This window comes from Carassius gibelio, chromosome B21 (assembly GCF_023724105.1).
Source record: "Carassius gibelio isolate Cgi1373 ecotype wild population from Czech Republic chromosome B21, carGib1.2-hapl.c, whole genome shotgun sequence".
Lineage (NCBI taxonomy): Eukaryota > Metazoa > Chordata > Actinopteri > Cypriniformes > Cyprinidae > Carassius > Carassius gibelio.
In genome coordinates, this window is record NC_068416.1 from 25604294 (window position 1) to 25627445 (window position 23152).

Consider the following 23152-nt stretch of genomic DNA (forward strand, 5'->3'; position numbering starts at 1 on the left):
ATAATATTGCTTTCTCCAGTGAAAACCTCATCTCAACTGAATTAGGATAGAAATGTCCACAGATAAAGCACGGTTTACAAGCAAAAATGTATTGAATTAACTGATAGTCTGGAGTGGTGTGGACTATTGTGATGTTTTTATCAGCTGTTTGGACTCTCATTCTGACGGCACCCATTCACTGCAGAGCATCCATTGGTGAGCAAGCGATGCAATGCTACATTTCTCCAAATCTGATGAAGAAACAAACTTGGACGACCCGAGGGTGAGGACATTTTCAGCAAATGTTTATTTTTGGGTGGACTATGTCTTTAAGAGTTCCTCGGTCTCGCTCAGGCTTGTTCTTTATCGGCTCTCCACAGCTGCTCCTTGACCTCCGGCGGCAGGGTGTTGAAGAGGTCCTCTTCTACGATCAGCCCGGAGCGCTTGAGAAGGCGACATTCGGAGAGCTCCACCGGTAATCCCTCCAGACGGTTTCCACGTAGCTCCAGCTGCATGAGGCCGGTTAACTCTCCGAAACGAGACGGCAGCACCGTAAGGCAGTTATTTCCCAGATTCAGCGTCCGCAGCTTCTTACACTGGAACAACTCTGGTGGCAGCGCCTCGATCTGAGAGTAGAGAACGGAGAAAAACATGGTTCACACACAAGCGCTGCGATATGATTCTCTTGCATCAGTGTGTAAAATGTACTAAAAAACCAAACACAATATTGCATTGAACTTTCATTACAACCACAATAAATAAATATATACAATAAAACAAAATAGCCCCTTAAAGCATTGCACAGGTCTCTGTATGTTTTTGAAAAACATTAGTTTTCCACAATAAAAGGTTATTACACAGTATTTTTTCAGTTTTCACAAGAAAATATGCAGTTTATAAAAATAGTAAAATGTGTAAAATGTAATCTACTGACAGAAAATAAAAAACACTTTATAGTCCATAACTTTTATGAAAATGTAGTTAAAATCTAAATATATATGTTATAAAAACTGAAATTGCAACAAAGTTATTTTCTTGAGTTTCTGTGGCTCAGTGGTAGAGCATTGCGTTAGCAGCGCAAAAGGTTGTGGGTTCAATTCCCAGGGAACACACACACACAAATGTATAGCCTGAATGCACTGTAAGTCACTTTGGATAAAAGCGTCTGCTAAATGTAAATGTAAAGTGTGGTTTGTTGTGTTTATTTGTAAACATTTTTATCATTATTTTCTATATACAGTTTATTTTTTCATTTTAGATTTGCTTATTTTTCAGTTTTTGTATTTTTAGCTGAAATAAGTTAATTTAAAAAAAGTTTGTTTTTGTTTTTTTGTTTATTGTATACGCACTAAGAAAATGTGCTTATATGGTTTTAGCTTTAGTTTCAGTTAACTAATAACCCTGGTTTATACATCAAATCAATGCAATTACAAAAAAAATTATAACAACAACAACAATTAATTAACTATTAGTAACTAACAAAAAATATTAACTTAACAAATTAAAAAAATATAAATACATTTAATTACATCGCAGCCTTTGCAGTTTGATAAATCATACTTAGTCATAACTGAAATTTTGGTTTGATTTCAGTAGCTAAGAAACTATTTTCAGTTATAAAGCTCAACTTGAGTTAGTTTTGTAAATAGAGTAATTAATGATAATGAGGTGTTCCTCTGATTTCAGGTCATTAAGTCATTGGATCTGTGTGTTTTGTGCAGTATGTAACAGTAATGGACAGTCAGGGGTCAGTCGGGTGATCAGGTGTCTTGCTCAGGGTTTATTTTGTGATAACGACCAACTGATTGACACGAGAAACCCAAAACCAAGCAGAGCCATGCAGGCAATAGCTTGTGTGGCAAAACGGTCAGTTATACGTTTAACTGCCATAATTTGACAATATCTGCCCGCAGAATGCCACGACTGACCAATCAGAATCAAGTATTTCAGAGACTTGTGTAAAATGATCTATTCATTATAAATGACGTGCCAAATTTAAAGCCACTCGCTCAGCAGGGCGGAGACCCAGGAAACATTATATACAGGAAAACCAATTATCTCCAGAGTAAGCGGCTAATTTTGGCCCACACACACACACACTCTTTGTCTCTCTGAAAAAGCAAACATGTGCATCTAGTTACCATCAGCCTTGATTCTAAACAAAAAACACAAATTACACCAGTCATTTAGATAACCGCGAGGTAATGAAAGAACCGGGAAAGTTGTGTGTGTGTGTGTAAGTGCACACACTCCTCGACGGGAGGCCCATAAAACAGCTATTTTCAGAAACATGCCACACACGCTCTTCAACACACCCATTACTTAAAACAAGCACAAGTGCTGGTCAAAGCCAAAACACATGAGACACACAGGTTGTGTGTGCTGCATCAATGTTCCTGGACTTTATGTCTGTATGTTCCCTGTTGACTCGCATCCAAAGAATCCAGATTGAACAAAACAATGGCGCCGTTTAATGCCGCTTACGCCCCAGAGACAGCTCTGATGGGCGTCTGACGGATAGGTATGTGCAAGACGTGATTCGAGGGTGTGGAGAGACCGGAGCTGCTGAGAAATCAGGCTTTAATGCAGAAAACAGGATTTCCGAAAGCACAACTGGAGCCGTCTTTCTGATACACTGTCCCTGTTAGCAGAGGATTCACATCCTCAAACACCACAGACACGCTATTCTAGATTACAAATATCTCAAATATTTGCTATGATTGCCGTAATTGTAATTTAATTAGTGTTAACTGGCATTCCATGGCTGTGTTGCACTAATTTTAGAAAGGATGCATTACCTGCAACAGTGAGCAAAAACAGTGACCAAATGGTTATTTTGCGAATGAGTGATGTTAATCAATGGGTCTGCGCAGCAGCGGCGCCGTCTTAAAAATTTAATTCAATTAATTACATTTAGATTAGTGAGCAAGCTAGTACATAAAAGATTATGAAAGCATTTTCTTCTTTGGTATGCACATTTGAATCATTCACAATAAGACCATGAACATACTGAAGTATTAAAGAACTTGTATTGACTATAAAGCATCAGGAATTTTTTTTTTTTAATTATTATAATACATATTATATGGTTTTATATATATATATATATATATATATATATATATATATATATATATATATATATATATATATATATATATATATAATATTAAAATAATAACTTAAATTGTAATGTTAAATTTAATTAAATTAGTATTTAAAATTATATTAAATTTTATATATATATATATATATATATATATATATATATATATATATATATATATATAAATGTGTATGTATATAAATGTGTATGTATATAAATGTGTGTATATATATATATATATATATTACGGTGCATGTACATACAGTAAATATTTATTTTACATAGCAAATTATATAGATGAAGACATGTATTCAAATCAAATTATATTTAAAAATAATATAATATTTGAAATATACATTTATTTGAAATTATTATTTTTATCTTAATCGTCACTTTTGAGCAATTTAATGTGTATTTGCTGAATAAAACTCTTTATTATTATTATTATTATTATTAAATCTTACAGACTCGAACTTTTGAACGGTTCCTACTTTTAAATTCAGTTTATTTATAAGCAGTAACCCCTGAAAATGTACCATATTCATCATCTTTCTGCAGATTTGCAAGGAAGGATAAACTGAAACTCAGACAGCAGTGTCACAGGAAAGTGAGGTGACGTGTACGTCTACACATTTCTGCTCGACTCACTCTGTTAGCGGTCACAGCGAAGTACTGCAGGTTCTGCAGGAAGCCGATGTCCGCAGGGATGCTGGTCAGGTTGTTGTGGCTGAGGTCCAGGTAACGCAGCTTCCTGCAGAAGAAGAGCTGGGCGGGAATCTTCTCGATCTTGTTCCTGTTCAGGTAGAGGCGCTCCAGGTTGGTGAGGGTGCCGATCTGGATGGGGATGTAGGCGATCTGGTTGTACCAGAGCTTGAGGCACACCAGTCTGTGAAGATGCTGGAAGCTGATGATCTCCTCGATGGTCTTCAAGTTGTTGTCTTTCAGATCGATCTCCTGCAGACAGAAGTTGATGTGCATGTCAGAATAAGTGACCAGAACTTGTTCGAGCATGAAAATACCTGTGGTAAGATGCCAAGCATTTAGAAATGTACAGCATTTATACAACGCAGCAAGTTTAAGACACTTAATAATCTGGTTTCACATGCATGTGCATTGCAATTTAGGGGTGTAACGCTACATGTATTCCGGTCTTTCAGTTCGATACACATGTACCGAACAAATAATTTCATTGTTTCAAGAAATTTAGACAATAAATGCCATTTTAGTGCTCTCTGATGTGGCTTTGAGTTGCGTTATTTCATGAAATTTTAGACTAGGCTATATACTCATATTTTACTTGCCCTGTTAGTGAGGTCTTAATCACTTAATGTAATTTTAAATAAAACTTTTCCGAAACAAGTTATGACAACAACAGTGTAAATTATTATATTTCGACAACAAACACAAATGGTATCATTTAAGAGTAAAACAATTATAATTTATAAACTGCACCGAGTGCAATTAACATCTTTGCAAACAATATTGTTTATTTGATTATTGATAATCATAGTTAAAAATTAATAGCATTCATACATTTGCATTTAGGCTCTTTGTGGTAGATATTTTTTACATTTTATTTTATAAGGTAGATAAAAAAAACTAATTATAATTGAATTTATTTAAATACATTTGTTCAGTAAAACATTGTTTAATGAAACAATTTTTAAAAATATATTTTTTTGTTCCCTTTTTTTAACCTCCTGCTATAACAAAGAGTGACGTTAAGACCGAGGTACGAACTGAAACGTCATGTTTGTGTACCGTTATACACTAGGGCTGTCAAAATGACTGAAAAACTACATTTTATACTTAAATATTACCAAAATTTGAATTATATTTCAATTGAAAAGGCATAATTATTTATAATTGGGAAAAAAAGCATTTGGCTTCTCTCCTGAGGAAGTCACATCGAGCAAAATATTATACACGTTTCTTCAAAGCGTAATAAAATAACACAAATCTCTTTGTAAATAAAAGTGCATAATGTTTAAAATAATGTTTATAAACCATATATAATTAATGAAGTTGCTTAAACAATTAGTAAAAAAAAAAAAAAACAGCATCATGCATGCATGTATAGTTTAATACAAAGCACTGAAAACCAATCAAAAAGTAGGCTACTTTCTTCATTAAAAAAAAAATAAGATGAAGTGGCATGGAGAAACCTGCCATAAAGTCGACGCAGACCTAAAATTTGAATGCAATGTTTTTGCATTCAAATGTGGATTTGTATTTTAATTTTTTCGATAAATATATAAAATTCCAAAAAAAAATTGACAGCCCCTATTGCAAATTAATGCATCTTTTAAAATGACAACACAAAAAGGCCCAAATACTACCTAATTTTATGATGCAGAGTTAAAAAAATTCAAACTAAACTTTCCATAATGTATGGAAATTGCATTATGGCACAAGCATAGGTTATTGTGCTGCTAGATGAAGGATGACCTGTAGATTGTGCAGACTGAATATGGAGTGTGGGATCCGTTCTAGATCACAGCGCAGCAGCTCCAGCTCCGTCAGGTTCACCATCTTCTTCAGACTGTTCAGAACCATCAGTTTGGTGCCTTCGTTATTGATGGAGAGCTTCTGCAAGTGAACGCCAACATCTGTCACCACCTGCAAGGGGAAGAAGATGGGCTGGGATCTTTATTTGGTCCTAAAGGAGTTATAAAACACAATTCTCTGTGAATATATTCAGCTTTTAGATTAAAAACAGCACCAAAGGTAAGAACATTAAGATGATTATTAGAATTTCCTCCTCTGTCTTGTATCTCCAGCTTTTTATGTAGTAAATTACATATAATACATTTTTGTAACATTTTGTTCTGAATATTTAAAAAAAAAATAGTAATTATATATATATATATATATATATCAAAAATATATATAAAATTATATTATTTTATAAAATATAAATATATGTTGTGTACAATATATGACAAATATAATAACAAATACTGTATATATATATAATCATATATCAGTACTATTATTAAATGTTCATTACAATATGTAATATTTAATTATAAATATATAAATATTTTAAGCTATATAATCGTATAAATTACATTTTTTGCAAACAATATTATTTGTTTGCAAATTTACATACAATTTATTATAAAAAAAATTAAAAGTCTGTATATAGTCTGTATATGTTACTCCATAATTAAATTAAAAAAAGAATTATTTAAACAACACATTATTATTGATATAGTAATAATACATTTCTACATTATTAAAAATTTAAAAACAATTAAACATACTATTAAATTTAATTATTTAATTTACATATATTATTTGTATATTTAAACAACACTTTTTTTTGGCGCAAGATTTCAATCAAATATTTATTTGTCTTCATAATAATGTGCACTGATAAACCAAGCACAACAAGACTAGGACAATGTAAAAATAATGCAAATCATTTAGACACCATGCCTTTCTGATTGCACTGATGAATCTGAGAGTGCTCTCATCTCACCTGAGGCAGTTTAGTGAGGTTGCTCTTCAGCCGCAGGACCTTGAGTCTCTTGAGCTCCCGCAGGCCGTCGATCACGATGAAGCGGTTGTTATCTGCGCTGAGGTTTCCGGTCAGATGAAGCTCGCCGAGGTTCTTGAGGCTGTAGATCCACAGAGGGATCTCCTTAATGTCTGTGAACTTTATGTGTAGTGATTTGAGGTTCTCGCGGAGGAAGGCCAGAGCAGGAGCCTCGATTCTGGCCGGCGTGTGGTAAAGCCACATCTCCTTTAGGTTACACAGCTGTGCGATTATGGGCGGGATCGTAACATCAGGGATCAGCTCCAATTTCAGCACCTTTTCAGGAAACACAGAATACATTTACCTGCAGTTAGAGCAACCGGTGGTGTGCTGTTGCTCTTTTTTTGACCAATAGCACAAGAGGATATTAGTCCAGAAACTGTATTATTTTTGCAATTCCATTTGGTGACATCAGTGGCACAGAAATCACACACACTTTACCTTTAAGAATAAAAAACCTGAAGAAAAATAAAAAAGCAAGCCATGTGTGAGGAAACAGCTCCAACTTCCTCCTAAGCAGCTGTGAAAAGTTAAACGTGATCTCACAGAGTCATCTAAACGCACGCAAGCGGTTACTTAAGAGGAAGCTCAATTGGAATCATGCTTTGGGGAAGAAACTGAACTATGACTGCCAAATTTATTTGAATAAATAATTGAAATTATATTTTAAATTACTTAAATTATTCAGGGCAAGTTTCAAGTTTTCGGTGAGGTCACCACTTGCGACTATGCCTATGTATTAAGTTATCACTTGTACACGTAATGCCTTTCTTCCTGATTGTTTTTCAATGACATCTTTTATGTTTGCGTATTAAACTGAGACGAAGTGCATCAAAGTTTTAATGGAAAAAAAGAGTTTCAAACAGTCTATGGTGTGATCTGTTAATGCATGGACTTCATTATTTGTAGCGCACTTTTGTGTTTTTGTTACTTTTTAATGAACAAAGTATCCGCTTTAAAATTATTCCAAGTTTATAACGAAATGCAAACAATAAATACAGTTTTGGCGCTCTTTAATGCGGCAGGTGTGATCGCGATTTAGCGCCTCATTACAAGCAGCACGTGAACAGATCATACCTTACTCTTTACTACTAGAGCACATAATCAATTAACATCCTAAGTTAATATCCATACTGAACTCCTCAAAATGACAATAAAAATGTAAAAATGTTTAAAAATATAGTATTATTATTTTAAAAGATTTAATTTGTTTCCTTGTTTTAGGGCTGTGTAATATTTGGTGATTATATCAATATGACTATAAAATAATCATAATTTTTTGTCATTTAAATAAATGTATTAATTAAAACAATAACAATTATATGCTATTATTATTATTTTTTTTACTAAATATAAATAATTAACAAAATTAGAAAAATTATTCACGTTCTAAATTATGGTAAATTGGTTAAATTACAATACTATTATTTATAGCAGTCTTTATTTCTTCATTTCACAATGTTAAACCATCAAGCTTTTATTTTGTATTTTTTTATTTTACTTTTTATTTTGTTGGAAAGCTGCAGAGTTGTTTTCTTTTTCAGTGAAACATAAAAGACAACATTAACCAAACCGCTTCGATTGCCGTTGTCTTACATTGTATTTTGCGTCAGAGATGTTCGGGAACCTAAACAGATTTGGGGTGGAGTACCCCTTTAAGCAGGTCTTGAGCAGGCCTATAAGCACGACCTGAAGCATTTGTCTCGTAAATATGGATATTTTTCTTATAAAAACACATGGATTCACTACAGGAGGCCTTTATTCACCTCCCGGAGTCATGTGAGGCATGTTTAATTATGGATGGATGCGCTTTATTCGACTACTTTTGGACTGTTGAACAAAAACACCCCTTTACTCCCATTCTAACACGAAGAGTTGGGATCATTTTTAATATAACTCTGATTGGATTTGTCTGAAAGAAGAAAGTCATATACACCTAAGATGCTTTGAGGGCGAGTAAAACATGGGCTCATTTAAATTTTGGGGTGAACTAACCCTTTAAATACGCATTCGTTAGGAGTTTAAACATCAACATGTGACCCTGGACCACAAAACATAAGTCATAAGGGTCACTTTTTGGAAATTGGCATTTACACAATCAACTACTGATGTATGGTTTGTTAGGAGGACAATATTTGGCTAAGATGCAACTATTTGAATATCTGGAATCTGAGCGTGCAAAAAAAAAAAGTTTTAAAGTTATTTTAAAGTCCAAATTAAGTTCTTAGCGATGCATATTACTAATAAAAAATTAAGTTGTGATATATTTACAGTAAGAAATTGATAAAATATCTTCATGGAACATGATCTTTACTTAATATCCTAATGATTTTTAGCATAAAACAAAAATGGATAGTTTTGACCCATACAATGCATTTTTGACTATTGCTACAATTTTGGTTTTGTGCTCCAGGGTCACAGATACACACGCTGACGCACACAAAGCCACACACCTCCAGCTCGACCAGGTCAAACACTGTGTCCGGGATCCCGCTCAGCATGAAGAGGTGCAGCTCCAGCTTCTCCTGAGAGTTTTTGGTTATCCTCTGTCTGAGTTTCTCCAGAGTCCATTCGTTATTCAGGTTCAGCTGTCGCAGTTTGTTCTCGCTGACCTCCGACAGGAAGACGGCGAAGCGTTTGGAGTACAGCGGGTCGTACTGATCGATCATGTGCAGCATGAAGGCGAAGTCGTTCTTGACGTCGGGGATGTCGCTGTAGCTGCTCTCCTCGCGGATGGACTCGAAGGAGTAGCGCTTTAGCGAGCGGCTGATGATCCAGTAGAGCGTGTACATGCAGATGAGGCCGTAGACCACCACCAGGCTGATGTAGAAGCAGGCCAGGATCTTGAAGAGCGTGGCCAGAGGATGTGCGCAGTGGTACGTGCGATAACCGGTCAGCCGCTCGATGTCCACGGTGCACGGCACGCTGAACTTGATGTGGTGGACGTAGTACATGGTGTAGCAGATGATGATCAGGAACTGGATGACTTTGATGATGATCTGGCGGATGTAAAGACGGTGAACGATGTCGCCCTCCTCCACGTGGATCCGGAACTTCTTCACCTGAAAAGAGAGACGGATGAGACGAGACGATGTATTCAGGATATTTGGGCTCCGTTCCAAAACCTTGCAGACTACCTCCTTGTCCACTACCTACATAGACAGCATCTTCAAAAGGCACCGTGACTGAAATTTTAACAGTGTTACACAAAATTAAATATATATTTTTAATATCTATCAATAACTATGTTTTATTTAGTAGTGATGATATAAATATATACATATTAATATTTAACATTATGTTTAATAATAATAAATAGTTTTTAGCATTGGATTAAATAACCATATTTTATTTATTAGCATATGAAGTGAACAAAAATGTATAAACATTTATTAATTATATTAATACGCATTTTTATTTAATCTTTTTTTAACTTGTTTTAGAATTGGACAACATTTATATTTTATTTATTAATATATTAAGTAATCATTACTGTATAAAAATATGTATTGAATATAAAGTAATAAATATACATTATTAGATAATATATTATTTATTATTGTATTAAGCAAATGTGTTTGCGTTATTAATACTTTTCAGTATAGGCTAAATAACCATATTTTATTTATTAGTATATGAAGTGAGCAAAAATATATAAACAATTATTAAATACATTAATATATGCATTTTTTTTAAATATAATTTTCACAAAAAAATTGGCATTGGACAAAACTATATTACTATAATTTATTAATATATTAAGTAAGCATTAGTGTATAAAAATATTTATTGAATATATAGTAATATATAAATTGTATTATGTATTATTAGATAATATATTATTATTGTATTAAGTAATTGTGTTTGTGTTATTAATACTTTTTCAGTATAGGCTAAATACTATACTGATAAACAAAATATAGGAAATACTAATATAAAATATTTTAATTTATAAATAATGTAATAATATTTATCAATAATTTTCTGATTTGGCTGTTATAACTATTTTATAGGTTAAATGAATTACGTACAATTATAAATAAGTATAACTTCTAAATGCAGTTTATTAAATATATGTTATCAAAAATGTGATAATATTTATCAATACTTTTTAGCACTGGCTGAAATAAACAATTTATTTATTTGCATATTAATTAAATATATAAGTACATTTTAAAGATATTTATTACATTTTTGTATAAATATTGACATATTATTTATAAAAATCTCAGTATTGGTTGAAATAGGTATTTTTATTTATTAGTAGATGAAGTATTGAATGTATAAATTAGAACTTTTTAAGCATATTTAATCGCAATGCGAATCTGTGGTTGCAATCTACGAATACATGCTGCCTTTAATTTAACCAAAAAAGGCATTTTGGAGGAATACATTTTTTAAAAGGTGCACCTACATTGCCTTGAAACGCTCACTACAGAGGGAGCTCACTAGGTTTTAGAACGCAGCGCTGTACACTAGACGTCCCGCTTGTGACTTGTGAGCTCCTCTTAAATAAATCATACACACACACACACCTTCTCAAACAGCGCTTTGGCCTGCTCTCCTTCCTTCTTATCCAGGACGCCCGTCTCCGAACGGTCCACGATGCCCTGCTCGATGCGGGACTTGGTCCTCTGCAACATGGGAACGCTTGCCTCCACATCCTGGTCACTCACAGAGGAGGCTTTCTTATCCATCGAGCCGTTCATCTTCCCCGTCGGCTTGGGGTCGCTCTCCTCCACCACGGTCTCAGAAAGCGCCCGAGTCGTCCACGGCGAGTCGAAACACTTCAGCAGGATCGACACGAAATGCTCCAGCTTCGAACTGGTCCGCGGAAACTTAAACCAGAAGTTACTACAAGCTAGAAAGATGAGCGTGTGCAGCAGCACCAGATACGGGAAGTACTTTGCGAACCAGTGCAGCTTGTTCTCGTAACACACGGCGTCCACGTAGTTGTACTGGTGTCTGTCGAGGTCGTACTGGATGCCCTTGGGCTCGGCGTTGAGCGGCACGCTGACGTTGAGTTGTTCGCAGGTCTGGTTGACGACCCATTTGCATGGCAGGCAGATCATTTTGTCCTGCGTGACCTGCAGCGTGCCGCCGAACACCGCGATCATCAGCATGACGATGGAGATGTAGTCGGAGAACACGTCCCACCATGGTTTCAGAATCCGATACGCCGGCTGTGTATCAGCAAAGTATCGCAACTCAGTGATGGGAATCATGACGGTTTACCTGAGAAACAGAGAGAAACAGGAAATGACCAACTGGAAGTGACAGGCCAATAATCAATCAAATGTTCACGCCATTAATATTTAGCGTAAGGTAACTTCTAAGCCTTTCATATCATTCTCAATCTTTTACAAATAGTAATATCCACCAAAAAAAAAAAAAAACATATATAAATAAATACATATTTTGCTTAAGTAGGGTCATTTCTATGCCTTTCACACCATTCTCAACATTCTGCAAAATAAACAAACAAAAAATATATATTAAGCATAAAGTAATGATTCTAAACATTCTGCAAAAGGTCTATCTAAAAATAAAAAAAGTTAAATATTTCGCAAAAGGTAATTTTTTTACAAAAATAGATAAAATGTTTTGCATTAGTTCATTTTTAAGTGTTTTTATTAGGGATGTAACGATTCACTCAACTCACGATTCAATTTAAAAAAAAAAGTTTTGTCTTCAGTTTTGTGAAACTATACATTAAAATATCTACATGAAACAGAATAAGATGCAGATTCACTCTCTGCCAGCAGGTGGCGCTTAAAGCGTTTCCTTGGTTTCCCCTGTAAACAAAGCAGCTGAATATGCATTATAGAGAAGCAAGATGAAAAGAAAAAATACCATCTGAACTTTTTTAAAGACAGTAAGTTCCCCTCAAACATTGAATTAATATACTGTATTTTTCGGACTATAAGTTGCACCTAAGTATAAGTCGCATCAGTCCAAAAATACGTCACGACGAGGAAAAAAAAACCATAAGTCGCACTGGACTAGAAGTCGCATTTATTTAGTACCAAGAGAAAACGTTACCATCTACAGCCACGAGAGGTTATGTTTTCTCTTGGTTAATTTCCCTCAGTTCATGTCAAATTAATTTTGATAAGTCGCACCTGACTATAAGTCGCAGGACAAGCCAAACTATGAAAAAAAAGTGCGACTTATAGTCCGGAAAATACGGTAGACTCCTACCCCTAAATGAATAGCGATTGCATCTCAACCGATTTGAATCGTCACAGATTTCAATCGGCTCAAGGTTAAATCGTTACATCCCTAGTTTGTATGATTCTCAACCCTTTGCCAATGGTAATTTCTAAAATAAAATAAAATAAACAGATAGATAGATAGATAGATATAAATATTATTGATATCAGATCATTCTTAATCTTCTGTAAAAAAAGATAGTTCCAGTCTAAAAAATAAAACATAAATAAATAATAAATTATATAAATATAACAAATAAATAAACTAAACGAATACATTAATTTCCAAGTCTCTCATTTCATAATTAAACATTTTGCAAAAGCTAACTGCTACCTAAAAATTAATGAATTAATTTGATTCCATAACAGCCTTCCATTCAATTCTCATCCTTTTGCAAAAGATTATTTTTGCAAATAAACAAGACGATTTCTAAACCTTTTCTTCAACTTCAGTCTAATCATTATTCATAATGATTCATAATTTATTATCAGAAATTATAATTTCTACCTGTAAATAAAATAAAAATATTTTGCATATAAACAATAAAAGCATTTTTGCATTGTGAGTGACACATTATTTTCACAACTATCATAACAAAACCCTTAAAGACAAAAAATTTTCCCCTTCAAATAACATTCACTGTTAAATTGTTCACGGAAAGACGTATACAAAAACTACTGAAATCTCTAATGACCTTTAACTGTGTTGTGTCAGCTGTCACTTTCTTTTCACAAACAGAGTTTCCCTTAACTGAGTCTCGTGTCTTTCTCATACAGTAGCTGTGTGTCAGAGCTCAGATGATGGACACAGGAAGCAGCTGGAATGAGTCAACAAACCATCCTCAGCTGTGCGTTTACAGGAATACAGTTACAGAGGACAACACACACACACACGTCCCACAAAATCAAAGCTGTGCCTAATTTTAGCAGGCATTTTCAAGACATGTATGATGCATGTGCACACACACAGTTATGTGGTTAAATCCAGCAGTGCTTGACTTTATAAAGGCCGTTTATGACTAGTTGGGACTGATGTTTTGAAGGCACAACATCATTAGGGTTGCCAGATTGGAGCTGAGAATTGCAAACAGCTGTTGTGTCCGCTATAAGCCAAAGATAGAGTACGTCCCAAATCTTCCTGAAAACAGGATGTAATTAAATACGGTTTCTGAAGCGCGCATATGTTTGAACATTATTCCTCAAAAAGCATAACAACATTGAAAAAGAATGCATGAAATGATTAAAAAGAAAATATGTAAGTAGAATAAGTGTCTCCCATGTGGGTAAATGCACATGCTTTATCATCCAGTATTGGCCAACTCCTTCCTGTTTTCAAAAGTTTGCTTGGTAAGATTTTTTTTTTCCTGTTTGTTTGTTTTTGAAAGAAGTCTCCAAGGCTGCATTTATTTGATCAAAAATACAGTAAAACTGTGAAATATTATTACAATTTAAAACAACTGTTTTCACTTTGAATATATTATAAACTGTAATTTATTCCTGTGATCAAAGTTGTATTTTCAGCATCATTCCTCCAGTCTTCAGAGTCACATGATCCTTCAGAAATCATTCTGACACAATTTTAGTGAACGCGCAGATCCATGACTATTCAACCTTTCTTGATGATTGTGCATTAACAGAATGAAAGCTAAAAAAATAAATGGGGGAAAAGACCAAAATGTAAGCTGTAGCTTCAAATATTCTTTTAAATAATGGCGATTCTATACAAAGGGGTTTGAATAGCAGACAAGTATTGAGAGGTGAAAGGGAAAGGAAAAGAAGAAAGAGCTGATGAGTTTATTAGCTGGGAAAGAGTTACTAGAACACAAGTGAAGAGATGAAGAAAGAGAGCGATGTAATGAGGCATCATTTCCTACCCTCAATCAATCATTCCAGCATTTAGACGAGCACAGTGTCCGTATAGACCGTGACTCACTACAGATCGAGAACGCTCCGGCTAACGTCTTTACTTAGAGTCGGAGAGGCTGGGAATTTTCCGTTTGGGATTCAGGAGCTGGAGTGAAAATGCAGAAAAGGCCCCTGCAATTGTTTACGGAGACCTTGTAAAAATTCCACGTTGGGCTGAAATGACTCCAAGTTAAACGATCCCCTCCGTTTCAAAACATCCTCAGCTGGAGTATACGGCATGGTCAAGAGTAGAGGCTTTAAAATATGATATTGTTCTGCTTATTTAGGTAAACGATAAGATAAAGCCATCTGGTGGTATTACACACACACACACACATTTGTATCCGAACCAGCCCCTCTGCTTATGTGGGGCCCTTTTAGGAAGTTATGAGCCAATTAAAATCTGGTTAGAGGTGTGCTGTTATTAAACTAAAAGAGCAGAAAACTCTCGTAAACTCTAATAATTTCTAGAGAAAATAAATATCACAGTCACTTGAGGGTGAATGCTTTTGACTTGGCCTAGTAAGTGTTATTTTGGTGCTGTTTATATAATAGTATATGATTTATATTTTAAATTTCCGTTACAATTCTTAAGTTTAGAAATTTAGTTGCATGCTTTTGTAATTTTTTGTTACAATGGAAAAATGTATCAATGTTAAATTCAGTTCAAGTGTAGCAATTTTGCACATGCTTTTGTCGTTGTTATTATTATTATTAAATATTTATTGTTTAATGGATACGTTTGAAGGTTAAAACAATTTTCAATTTAATTCGAATTTAAATAGATAAAGTATTTTTGTAACATTATTTGTAATTTCTACATAATTATTTTTAATTGTTTTGTTTATGTTTTTCATTTTAATTTACATTTAATTATAGGTTTATTAATTTTTGTGGCATGTTTTGTTTAATTTAAATAATTTCAAAAGTAAATGTAAATTTTTTTGCTTCGCTTTTTATTTTAGTCCTTCAACCTAAACTTCAGCTAGTTGTCAAGTAACTATTTTTTCAAATTTTGACTTTGTTTTTCATCAAATCTGAAAAACATGTTGTTGAAACATATTTACAGTGCTGTTTACTTTATTTCAGCTTTATTTCTATTAACAATTACAGTTTTTAATGGAAAACTCAGAAAACGTCAGAAACCCTACAGAAAATAAATCAACTATAACACCGTATTTACACGAACACCTCCTCATCTCCCAAACACACATTCTGTATGCCCAATATTCACACACTATCAACACAAAGATAAAAACATACTTCACAACTGACCATTCATACTAAAATTCAGCTGTCAAAATATTGGTCAAGCACTATACACTCATGCACAATATTTTATGTTATGTTTAAGACTCACAAGAGCATCTTAGATCAGTGAATATAAAGATAGGTAAATGATGACAGAATTAGTTTTATGACTGAACTATTCCTTAAAATAAAAAAACAGATGTCTGAACATGTCCCATGAGTCCACGGGTCTCAGCTGAGAGTCTATTAACAGTTAACAAACACCAACCTTCATACAGAGAAACACACAAACCTGTTTAAGGATTTTTAGGCTGCATTAATTAGGTAAACCAGAACCGGGAACACTTCCCATAACACCCGATGTACCATCTACATCTTTAGAAGAATGGCATCTACGCTAATATTAGTCTGTTTCTCTCTTATTCAGAGGTCACCGTAGCCACCGGATCCAGACCAGATGGTGGATCAGCACCTAGAAAGGACCTCTACAGCCCTGAAAGACAGCGGAGACCAGGACAACTAGAGCCCAGATACAGATCCACTGTAAAGACCTTGTCTCAGAGGACCACCAGGACAAGACCACAGGAAAAAGATGATTCTTCTGCACAATCTGACTTTGCTGCAGCCTGGAATTGAACTACTGGTTTCGTCTGGTCAGAGGAGAACTGGCCCACAACTGAGCCTGGTTTCTCCCAAGGTTTTTTCTCCATTCTGTCACCGATGGAGTTTCGGTTCCTTGCCGCTGTCGCCTCTGGCTTGCTTAGTTGGGGTCACTTCATCTACAGTGATATCGTTGACTTGATTGCAAATAAAAACAGACACTATTTCAACTGAACAGAGATGACATCACTGAATTCAATGATGAACTGCTTTTAACTTTCATTTAGCATTAATGACACACTGTTTTCCTAATGAATGTTGTTCAGTTGCTTTGACGCAATGTATTTTGTTTAAAGCGCTATATAAATAAAGGTGACTTGACAAACGGTGTCCTTCACAAAGCTGGAAGCACTTGAATAAACTTCAAGGGTAACACTTTAAAATAAGGTTCCATTAGTCAATGTTAGTTAATGTATTAATTAACATGAACAAACAATGAATAATACATTTATTACTGTATTTATTCATCTTCGTTAATGTTAGTTAATGAAAATACAGTTATTCATTGTTAGTTCATGGTAATTCACAGTGCATTAACTAATGTTAACAAGCACAACTTTTGATTTAAATAATGCATTAGTAAATGTTGAAATTAACATGAACTAAGACTTATAAATGCTGTAGAAGGATTGTTCTTGCTTAGTTCATGTTAACGAAAGTAGTTAACTAACATTAACTAAGGGAACCTTATTCTAAAGTGTTACCACTTCAAGTAGTTTAAAAGCAACATTTAAACAGATAATTTCTTCGTTCTACAGAAAGTAAACAAGATGCCGTGTGTGTTGAGGATCAGTTTCTTTCCTTCAGGAGTGTTTGGAGACGTGTTGTATTAACACAATGCCCTTGAGAGTGTTATTCTCCATCCGGCTCCTCACACTGTCTGCTGATCCAGTCTCGACCAGCGCTGGCCGTCCAGGAGACGTCTGCTCAATCACAGTAACATTTAGCACCACACACACACACACACACACACACACATTCCCCTCATTCACCGTGTGCTTGCTTGAGATAAAAGCCTCTTTCTTTGAATGTAATTACACTTGACATTTCCTCCAGCATTCTGGATTCCACTAGCTCAGTTCTCTCCCTCATAAATGCACATGAAGTTATAAATACTTTCATAACGTAAGCAGTAGTGACTTCTCTCATAACCTCCAGAAAGCAACGTCATCTCACCGAAAAAAAGCCTGTCAGCATGAAAACCGGAACAGGGTGAGAGAGAAACTGTATTCTCGGTGCACGTTCCCATTTCTCTGAATCTGAACATTATGTAGAAATAACACTGTTAGATTTATGTGCATTATAGTCTGTGCTCCCTTGAGTTGCCGACAAATACAGGACGAGATATGAGACTCTGACATGAGAAGAAAAAAAAAGGGATTTGGGGGAAAAAAAAAAAACGGTCCTATAGTACACCTATTTTAACTTTATGTAAGTTATTAGTTATTTTATATTTGGCATAGCCTGCCCAATAGCATGGTGTATTTTTATTAGTTTTGTTAATAAAAAATCTGTTTTATATGTAGGCTAAAGTGAGTTTGACTTTGTATTTTGTTGTTGCATTCAAGGAATTGACGCCGAACTGATGCTAACTCACAGGTGAAAGTAAAAAGCGCATGGCACTTTTGAGCTATTTAAAAGTGAAGGAAAGTGAAAAAAGAGGGAACGCCCCTGCGGTGATACCGGTATTACCAGTGTCCTCACACACCGATTAACCAGTAGGAAGATTTCTGCACCATCACAACCCTAATCTTCATCACTATATAGCAAAGAAACTGCTAGAATGAAACATATTGATCAAGATATAGCAAGAAAACTTTCTAGAATAGAACTTCATGATCAATACAGCAAAGAAGCGCTTAGAGCTCTTCTCATGCCATTCTGAAAAAACAACATCATTATTGACAACATCTTCTGACCCGTTGGTTTTTAAGCCTCCGAGTCCCGTGAACTCCAGGTGCATCTCACAAACACACACAAAGGCTCTGTTGTTAAATCCACTCTCTGTTTAGCTTCCCCAAGGGCATGCTGTCCCCATCTGGACGCAACCCAAACACACAAACGATCGTGCATCATCCCCAAAACCAGCACACTCTGTCCCGTCAGCAAAAGAGCTGAACACCACAGAGACACAGAGAGAGACATTAGGTTTTAATGTGTCAAATTGTCTTTGCGGGTTCATGAGAGCAATAGATCTGAATCCTATGGCTGCTCTATGGAAATGCTTTTATAATAAACACTGGCTATTTCTCACCACTATCTTACAGTATACAGATGGAGGTAAACCACTCAAAACAATTAAATGTGTGCATTTGAGTATTAAACCACACTTTCAGCAGAGCAGAGTGAAATAAAATGCTGTCTTCCAAAAAAATGCTTCCAATTAGCACAGAGAATAATTTGCACTTATCTAGTAAGCAAAAGATGCATTTACAGTAATGGGGGAAAAAAAAACATTAAACTGAGACATTTCCACTGAGAAATGGAACGAAGCAGTTCACTGATCCCAAATGAAACAATGATTCATTCACGAATCAGACATCCCTACTTTTCCCAAAAACACGCCAAGGACAACTAGGGCAGATATCAACATTTTCAGTAAACAATGACTTCTTACAAAAAGCACTGCAAATGCAGTTTATGACATCATACAAGCTATTTTCCAATTATTTAAAAGTATCAGATTTTTACAACACTTGTTTTAGTGAATTTTATACATTTTTATTTTGTTATACAATTAATATATTTTTATTTTACATAATATATTTGATATTAATAGTATAAGGCAGCATTATATTTATGTTATTCAATTTATAATATATTTTCTGATTTTGCCATTATGAATTAACTTTTTGTTAGTCTTTGATAATTACCTTATATAACATTACAAAGAGTCGTATATAATTTGACATCATAAAAATTTATACATTATTTATATTTAATAAAATATTTGTATTTATTATAATTTGTTTTACATTTATTTTATATAAAATGGGTATATAGGCACAGCAACGGAGATCTCAAAAACAGGATCAATCCAATGTGTGAATGAATCATTTTGAGAACAGGTATAAACTGATTCACTAAAAAGATCTGACTCAAAAGAATGAGTCATTCACAAATAAGACAGCACCAGCTATACCAGTTATATGGCCTGTTTTTTTTACAAAAAGCTATTGTATGACTTTAGAAGACTTGGAATACAGTGCACAAGAACTCCTTCTATAGATTTCTTCCATGCAAACACACTCGAGCGTGTACAGTTTGTGCATTCGTTCTGTTGTTCTGATGCATTTAGTGAGTTAATGGGGTCAGAGGTGTGTGGCGTCCCACAGACACGCAGGCTTTGGGTTTTACACACCACACTACAGCCAGTCAATCACGGGTGTGTCCTGCTCAGATCAAGCATGCTTCCTGGATCAGTAACACATGCTGCTGCTCCAACTCCAGAAAACACACCAGGCACTTGTTCAAAACACACTTATCTGTCGCCTCAGGGTCAAACTTTCATCCAGAGCAAATATCTTCTTCTAGGACAAAACACATTGTATTGCAATAAAACAAATGAAGGAAAGGGCACCGTAAAGCATTCAGTCGCATATTATAGCTTGTGGTGAAAAACAGATCCATATTTATGTAAAGTGTTCAGTTGCATAACGACTGTATACACCCTTAACCCTGCTGAGGTTTAAACCTACGACCAACAAGATACCAGCCCAGATTTCTAACCACCAAGCCACGACACGCCCAGGAGGGAGTGTCTCCAAATCACTTTAATTCTACATTAAGTAGAGAAAAACACTTGCATTTTTATTTCTGAACCGGCTTTATATCAGTGTCAGGCTGTAATGTAACAGTCAACATTTAATTTCCTTTACATTATGTTATTGCAATGTTTCGACACATTATAGTACTGTAACTTCTTCTGGTAGATGTATTATTTATTATTTCTTAATTATATTTTTTACTATTTGTACTTTTGTTTTAATCACTTTCAATTTGTTTTAATTATTATTATTTTATTTATTTTTTTACTTATTTTTACACTGTTTTTCTCTGAAGTTTTACCCTCTAGTGCTCCCTTGTGGGTCCTCGGACCCTTAGTCTAAGGGGCCCCTATAATAAAAAAAATACATGAGATGTTTCATTAATCAGATCAGATTCAGTGCTACAACACAGGAACACAACCACAAAAACATAAGAGCATGACATTATAATTCATAGACTAACTTAAGACAGAAAGTTAACGCAATCAAACACACACGCACACAGTGCTGGGCCTGCAGTGTAATGGGAGGAAATTAAAGCTGGTCTCTTTGGTCTCTTAAAAGCGTCTTGAGATGTCGAACACAGCATAAACACACACTCAACGCCCTGAGATACACACACAACTCACCAGCCTCGTTACTGAGTGGATCTCTGGCTCCTGTGGCGCATAACTGATACATGTCTTTTCCTCTGATCCAGGATCCACAGCGGAGCCTCACACTCCAGCAGACCGAGGAAAGAGTTGAGGAACGCGGATAAACCACGCCCAGGAACTGACGTCAGCTGGCGAAAGCGCAGCTCGTTCTTCTTCGGTTTTAATTTGGCGGTATGCAAACGAAGTACATTACCGCCATCTGCAGAACTGAAGTCGTAAAGTCTACTCAGTGTGTGTATAAAGAAAAAAGCAACAACCCCAAAAACAAATTATTTACTTATTTTTATTAACGCATAGAACAAAAACATACAAAAGCATAAACATACATAACATAACATCAACCACACACAAAAAAAAAGTTTAATAAATCTAAAGAGGGCCATCATCTAAACATAATTACACAAGGAGATCAAATGAAGAGCAAATTCTAGTCCTTATAGCTTTCTTATTAGTAGATACTGAAATTACATTCAAATAGTTTTCCATTTCTTTTAGGAATACAGAGAAGACAGGTTTACAGTTGAAGAATTTGCATTTGCATTGTTTAGGAAAAAAATGTAAATTAATAACAAAACTGATATTTTCGTTTGTGGGGTCGGGGTCATAATATGCAAATATAATGTTTTTCATGTGTACTGAGAAGCCTGGCAAAAACTTACACTTTACAAATACACCAATATCATCCCAAAGTTTCTGAGTGTAGTGACATGACCAAAATAAGTGTACCACAGTTTCTTCAGTTTCTTCAGAACTCGAACAAAAAGAGCATTTAAGATAAATGTCAGATTTAAATCTCTGAATAAACTTCTTTACAGGGTAGAACCTGTGTATGAGCTTAAAATAAATTTCTTTCACTTTGTTTGTGAAAAATAATTTTTTTTCCAATTCAAGTTACCAAACAAATTATTCCAATAGTAGGATGCAGTAGATACTGAGGAGCCATTACAGTTTTTAAAAAGCATGCATAAACCAGAAGGGATGGCTCCCAAAACTGTAGCAAATTCTTTTGGGGTTATTGGTTTTTGGAAAGAAATTCTGATTACCTGAACAAAAGACCTTTATTCAACATTTTAAGACCTTTTACAGAACATTATATTTAAGAATAAGTCTCTGTTTTACGATAGTTGGTTCAGTAATGTTTATTTTTGGCGGAGGAGCTGTTTAATGAGCAAAGTCTTTTGTATTAAAAATAAATAAATAAAAACCTTATTGGCTAATTGGCTGGAGACTCTCCTAGTCTGATGGCTTAACGAATCTTTTCAATTTAATTTATCTTTATTTGCATGGCCATAGAATACAGTGTAGTAGTATATATATATAATATATATTTATATAAATATAATAAAGAGTTTCCTTTTTCATAATTCATATTTAAAATAAATAAAAAATCCATCTCTATTAGAACAGTTTAGAAGTGTCTACACTGACTGCACCCATATGAACACATCATTGGTGTTTGGAGATGAGTCACACTGCAGACCAGTCAAGTTCTCCCACATGACTGAACCTTGTTTTTGAACCTTGCCTTATACAAAGAGGCATTGTCAAGTTACAATAGAAAAGGGTGCTGTCCAAACTATTGCAATAAAATCAGAAGCACACAGTTCCCTATATCATTATATGCTTATCAAGAAGAACTGTTGAATAATGCAAAGTTACAATGACATACTATGAAATCATCATATAAGTCATATAGCCATATAATGTATATCAACCTAAAATATATAAATAATATAATAAATAATAATATTTGAGCAGGAAAGCAGCAGAGGAAATGTTGTAGGATTATTTATTTTATTTATTAAAAAGAATCAAATATCTGCATATCAAAGTTCAAGCTAAATATTAAATGTAATAATACAAAAATATATAAAACACATGAAAACAAATTCACGATCTGCCTCTCACCATTTATTGAGAAAATATTTTTCTTATTTTTAATAATAATATTCCTTTAATATATATAGCAAAAAGTATGTATATAGCAATGTATATATATAATTTTGCTATGGAATATGGAAATGTTTACATGCATTAATACATTTAACTGCTTTTTTGTTTATCAGATTGGATTG

The 23152-nt window shown here is 34.4% G+C and overlaps 1 protein-coding gene across 3 annotated transcripts in view; it reads right to left on the reverse strand.

Annotated features, from left to right (window-relative positions):
- Positions 1-21219, reverse strand: part of LOC127985916 (volume-regulated anion channel subunit LRRC8A) — a 22277-nt gene extending 1058 nt beyond the window's left edge. Inside the window, exons 1-8 of one of the 3 annotated variants that reach the window (XM_052588128.1) lie at positions 21051-21195; positions 20136-20184; positions 11162-11861; positions 9080-9688; positions 6570-6902; positions 5534-5704; positions 3734-4039; positions 1-605 (exon numbers count right to left, since the gene is read on the reverse strand). The exon at positions 1-605 is cut by the window's left edge and continues 1058 nt beyond it. In XM_052588128.1, coding sequence (XP_052444088.1) covers positions 330-605; positions 3734-4039; positions 5534-5704; positions 6570-6902; positions 9080-9688; positions 11162-11851 — 2385 coding nt within the window. In that variant the 5' untranslated portion in view covers positions 11852-11861; positions 20136-20184; positions 21051-21195 and the 3' untranslated portion in view covers positions 1-329. Of the gene's footprint in view, positions 606-3733; positions 4040-5533; positions 5705-6569; positions 6903-9079; positions 9689-11161; positions 11862-20135; positions 20185-21050 lie in introns of all 3 variants that reach the window. The other 2 variants (XM_052588129.1, XM_052588127.1) reach the window with 2 other exon arrangements.
- Between the last annotated feature and the right edge of the window lie 1933 nt (positions 21220-23152).